Raw genomic sequence first — 6,201 nt, forward strand, 5'->3', positions numbered from 1 at the left:
ACATAAAATGGGTCTGAAAACAAAATTGATTTAAAGCGTTATTTGTACCAGTGGAATTTTTTAATATATTTTTTTAAATTAGATTTAAATTAAGGTTCAAAATTACAAAAAAATTCTAACTCAGTGAGTGAGTGACATAGGCTTAATATTGTCAGCTTGTAAACAATGTAATTACAAAAAGCAAAAATATATATCAGTAAAAACAAGAATTTCAAACACAAGTCTAGCTTGCAGAAAAGCTATAAATTACTTCTTCTTAAAGTTCCTTAGAGAGAACAGGTTATTCCCTATCCCGTACACATATGGACTGATGGATGTATAGGAAATTGAGATAAAGAACTCAATTTCAGCCCAATAAGGAAAGTCAGTGGGGCTAACAGTCAGCTGGAAGATCAGGTAGATAGTCCAGTCCACCTGGAACAACCCCATAGCTGCAAGCACAGCTATCGTGCTTCTCTGGAGCCCCGGACCTTTGCTCTTCCTGCCAAACTGACTCGACCCGCTCACGCTCACCACTGGTACCACCGTCTTCCTCTGGCCCAGCAGCACTGTGATGATGAGGCAGCTGGTGACTGTGACGATCACTAAGGGCAGCAGGTTGCACAGCAGGATGAACAGGTACTTGTAAAAGCGGTTGAATATGGGACAATTCTTTTCACTACACTGAAAGAAGTCTGGAGGGCAGCCGGTGTTGTTTCTTGTGATGTTTTCCACAGGGCTTTGAATGTTTATGGCAAAAATGGGGACACTCAGTAGCAAGGAGAGCATCACACAAACCCCACTCACCATCCAGGCTGACCTGATGCTGTCTAGGTAGATCGGGAGGTTGACCCTCTTGTCGGCGTCTTTTAGCTTCTGGTAGCGGAAGATGCTGATGAGGACTGTGTAGAGGATGCTGGTAATTTCACCAAACACAGTCAGGAACTTGAGTAAGCGACACGACAAAGTGCCGGTGGTGGCGGAGGAACTCTGGAGGATGATTATATCATAGATGTTCACGATGAGAATTTCCTCCAAGTTGGCTACAGCCAGTCCCAAAAGAAACAACTCAAAGGATTTAACTCGCGAGAACCTGGTCTGTGCGATGGAGAGGATGAGAAATACATTACCCACAAGTCCAATGCAAGAAACAAAGATTCTTAAGCCCACGAGGTCGGCAGAGAAAGCAACCATTATTCAAAGTAAACTAGATAACACAAAGTTCACGCTTCTGCGTTCTCGCCACAAAAGCAGGCAGAGCTATGACTTCCCAGGATGGAGTGAAGTTAAAGTGTGTTTTGTCTCGCCCCACTTTGCCGCATCACTGACCAAAAGCCCTTGTTATCAAGTTCTCAAAGGTGGCAAGAATCCAGATCGGTGATTGGCTGTGCTCATTATAGAGAAAGGAAAACAAGAGGATGCTGGAAACATTGAAGGCTGGGAATCATTAAAGTTTTACCTCTGAGCTTTTCAAAGCTTCATCTTGAGACCAGCACAGTGTCTGAGTTAGAGCGGGGAATATGTTTTTCAACTGGCTGACATCACCAAGTGCAATCCCTGCAAGAGCTCATTTATATCCTTTAACACTGGTACTCCACTTCATGTTTGTTATTTTGTGGTTTCATTTGCATGCTATATTTTGACAACAATAAACAAATCTACTTGGTGACGTCTCCCCTATCACCCATTTGTAAGCATTTCTACTGATGTGAGGAGTAGTAACATTTCTGAGGGGATATGTCAAGGCCTATGTTACCTCTTAATGATATAACTGAGATACTAGTGCAAGAGCAGTGATATAAAGGATTCGACTTTGAGAAATGCAGCAGCTTATCCTCATTTTATACTTATATACTATTTATTTGTGTATAATTCTCTTACCATTTATTTAGAAAATCTGCATTGTTCAGAGAGGAAATGTTTGAGGCTAAAACTTTGATAGAGTTCACAGTGTCAGTTGTGTTTCTAAACATAATGTACTGCTGGAAACTTCCTGTTTCGGAGTCAGAAAATAAGTAGACAAAAGAGTCTGAGAGAAGTAATGAAAACTGACATCCGTACAATTGTGTTCACGGCAAGTCAATATGAAGAGGTTTGGATGAAAAGATAATCTTTAACCAGTTAAGACTTTTAATGTAAATATTGTTTTTTGATAATTAAATAATCAACATAAAGAATGTGTGTGTGTGTGTGTGTGTGTGTGTGTGTGTGTGTGTGTGTGTGTGTGTGTGTGTGTGTGTGTTTGTGGTGGACAAACAAAGACATAATGGGGCTTCAGGACCCTGCTGTTCACACAGGACCAGTTCATGTTCCAGCTTGTCTCTTTTCCTCTTTTAGTGTGCTGTCTAGTTAGCAGACGTTCTCTTCAACCAAGCACTGCTTCCTGATTCAGCTTAATTGTGAATCCCACGGTGTGTGTGTGTGTGTGTGTGTGTGTGTGTGTGTGTGTGTGTGTGTGTGTGTGTGTGTGTGTGTGTGTGCGTGCGCACGTAATTAAGGATAAGCCCTACACTGGCAGTAAATGGGTAAACTAAATGTTGCGTAATAAGCCTGGACAGCTTTGAAAGTCTTTGTTGTCACCATCCAATAATTATCAATCAGATTTCTGATCAAATTGCATTATTTCATTCTAAGGTGCAACATAGTTCATTGATTGCTTTCAAGCTTATGGCTTGTATAAGCCATTCTATTTTATTGTAATTCCAATGCAAAAATCATTGTTGTGTTAGTCTAATGCATTGAGATATAGTTGGGGTTATCCCCAAATCACAATCTGTTGTCTTCTTCCTTACTTTGTGTACACACTCACTGGACCACGTCTGGTGGAAAACCCCAACTATAAACCCTCTTATGGGACTGAAACACCCTATATTTTTGCTTTGTGTTGGCATCACAATAATTATTGTAGGCGTTGGCACAATAAACCTGCAGTCACACTAATGGCTTTGTCACGCTGTAGCCTACTTATAGCCACAGCAGTGCTTTGTGCTAAATACTATCGTCAACATGCTAACAGGCTCACAATGGCAATGCTAACATGCTGGTGTTTAGCAGGTATGACGTTTACCATGTTCACCATCTTAGTTTCGCATGTTAGCATTTTAGTCCTAAAGGGTCAGTGTGTAGGGGTCGGGGGCATCTAGTGGTGAAGTTATTAGGCTCGCAGCAGGAGGCGGTGACATATAGCTGCAGTCACATACAGTCTCCAGCAACCTTCACACAATATACAGGAAGTCACAGAAATGTTTATATCCTGTTAGAATATCTTTTGGCTGCCTGTAGTTTTTAGACACCGTTTGGATATATAAATAAACTTAATTATTATTATCACAATTATTTACATAAGAAATGTTTATAAACAGGTTAAACCTTCATCCTACAATCTAGAGTTAAATATTAAATTCACACCCTCCATTAAAACATGGTGCTTGTCAGCTCTTTGACCATGTGACAGCCAGGCATTTCCTGTCGTGCCCTGGGTCTTGCAGTTGGTGGAAAGCAACTGGCTCTAAAAACTTTGGCTGTCTCCTGAGGTTATTGTTCCTCACACGCCAGAGCAAGTCGACATCGAGTCGGACCCAAATCTAACCAGCATGCACAGTGAAGTGATCGCTGGTGATCAATTCTGTGCAGGCCTGGCTCATCTCGAACAAACCTACAGATTGTCACCATTTAAATGCAGACTGTGTATAGGAGTGTGTAGGAGAAACTGAAAAACCCATGAATCTTGTGAAAACTGAGGCCCGATCTGGAGAGCTTGTCTGTTCCGGGCTACTGCAGAAACATGGTGGTCCAACATGGCGGACTCTATAGAAGAGGATCTGCTTCCTCTGTAGATAAAAACAGCTCATTCTAAGGTAACAAAAAAACACAACAATTCTTATTTTCAGGTGATTATAAACTAATGAAACATACTAATGAGTATTACATTACATTTCTGCCAATAGATCCTCCTAAATGTTACACACTGGACCTTTAAAATAAAGTGCAGATGAGGTAGAGTAATGTCATTAGTTTTGCAGGTATTTGGTGTTCTACAGCTGCACAATTAATCAAAATATTATCAAAACATAAAACCCAGAAATTCCCATCATTATGGTTTTAATGCCCAACTTCAATTTGAGCTAAACTCCCTCTACATTCAAATAATGCTGAATTTGACACCGACAAAGACACTCTTATGACTACACCACTACACCTGTCTTTTCCCAATTTTTCTTAAAACAGGAAAAACAGACACACATAACTCACTTATTCAGAAGGGACATTTGTAAAAAAAAAAAAAAGAAAGAAAAAGATTTGAAAAAATTGAGGCCTCAGTTTTTATTAGTTGAGTTACAGTCAATTTTACTGATGCAGTACTTGAGTCTGTCTGGCCTGACAGTTTTTATCACTTGTGAGATGAACATTATTGACTAATGTAGATGAAATGAAGACTTCCTCACTGTAAATGTTTTAATGTTGTACTGTCTCTTTGGGAAAATTCCGTTTTTTGTGTTAATACATGATGGAAGTACATGTGATGTTAAGTATCCCAAGTATCCAGATAATGAAATAACCCTTTTTCAAGAAAGACATTTTTACATGTCACAGTTGGAGAAACACAGACACAGCACTTGAACAAAACAAACCTGATAATTTCCTGTCCGTAAGTTCTCTCCATTGTTGAAAAGCTACACCGATTTTATTTTATTTATTTTTTTATTTAACCTTTATTTAATCAGGAGAAGTCTCATTGAGATTAAAAATCTCTTTTACAAGAGAGTCCTGGCCAAGACAGGCAGCAGCACAGTTCCACAGTTCCAGACAATAATTTAAATAGAACAGAGAACATATAAACCGATGTTGACTCTGGTTCAACCTGTTGCTTTATCCAAACTTTTTGTTCGTCACCTTTTGTACCTCCATGTTTCTTTCTTGCTTCTTGTTTTGTTTCGCAGTCCGAATGAAATGATTGGCTTATGGCCTTATTACAGGCTTGTGACCGCAGGGTCCCCCCCCTTTTTTTTTCCCCAGAGCATTTGATTTATTGATTTCTGTTGGCTTGTAAAGAGAATTTTAACTAATATAACAAAAAATGCTTCTGAAACAAATTTCCTACCCTAGCTTTCAAGACCTGTGCTTTTCCTGCTGTGACAAGTCAGAATGTTTGCAGTGAAAGGGGCCTATGTGAGTCTTACATATAGTTTAAGTTCCTATTCAAACTGGAGACTTGAATTTGGACTTGGCCTATAAGGACTGAAGACATGACTTGCACATGATCTTCATAATTAGAACTCAAATTGGACTTGAGCCATGGCCATAAAATGTCATAAAAATGTTAAAAATGCAGCAATCAGGATGCATCAGTTGTCAATCACTTTAAGCTGCTGCTGAAGAGTTATATTGCTTAGTGGGAGAGTTACATTTAATTACCACTCTGTCAAAGTAAAATCAGTTTGACACTTGTGGTGAACTTGTTAGCTGCTCAAATATCACTTGTCTGTGGAGTCAATTAAGGGTGTGAAATAAGAGTTTACAGAGGGGGCTCAAAAACTGCAATGCATGGTTGATTTGGAAACTCTACAAGGAGTGTGAGAGAAAAAGCATCCTGACTTTCAGACTTCTAGGGTGGCCATGTGGTTGTAGTGTCGCCACCTTTTTAAGCAGACAACCTGGGTTCAAGCTCCAACAGCAGAAAACATTAAAATGTACAGAAGCAGGTTACTGAATCTGTGCCAGTTTTAGCAATGGGGTTTTATAGCTGAGTCTCTGACCACTCATACAACATTGGCAAGGAGAAAAGTTTAATATCCATGGGGGTTAATGAAGATGTCACAGTGCCCCCAACCCCACTTGCCTGCTTCATTTATCTCCAGAGACTAACCAGAACTCCTGTGCTAAAAATATGTCAACACAATTTTATTTAGTAATATGCTCCAAGAGCACAATATAAACTAAAAATACCAGAGTTTAATACAGGAGACAAGCTAGCGGGCAAAAGACAGGTGCAGCACAACAAATTCAGGAGTCTGAGTAGAAATGACATTTTTATGGTGCATATTCCAAGAATACACCCAATTGACATACAAGGAGTCCCAACCCTGACCCCCAGGGGCATGGAAAGTTAGTGTCCATCCATTTCTTGTCAGAGTAAAGCCCCCATACATTTCTGACATATGCTTTGAAAGTCATGTAGGATTATACAGAATAAATTCTACATTTTATTGGGAATATCATTTG

General features: G+C 39.6%; 1 protein-coding gene across 1 annotated transcript; it reads right to left on the reverse strand.

Annotated features, from left to right (window-relative positions):
• On the reverse strand, positions 1-1,354 carry LOC127367843 (gonadotropin-releasing hormone receptor). The gene has a single exon (XM_051408014.1). It carries the CDS (start codon positions 1,171-1,173, stop codon positions 247-249), a length of 927 nt encoding a protein of 308 aa, XP_051263974.1. The 5' UTR covers positions 1,174-1,354; the 3' UTR covers positions 1-246.
• Positions 1,355-6,201: the final 4,847 nt, after the last annotated feature.

The sequence above is a fragment of the Dicentrarchus labrax genome, unplaced genomic scaffold (assembly GCF_905237075.1).
Source record: "Dicentrarchus labrax unplaced genomic scaffold, dlabrax2021, whole genome shotgun sequence".
In the NCBI taxonomy this organism is placed as follows: Eukaryota; Metazoa; Chordata; class Actinopteri; family Moronidae; genus Dicentrarchus; species Dicentrarchus labrax.

What these genes read in the sequence shown, in the direction of transcription:
- LOC127367843 (XM_051408014.1), bottom strand. Translation starts at nt 1,173, where the DNA reads ATGGTTGCTTTCTCTGCCGACCTCGTGGGCTTAAGAATCTTTGTTTCT.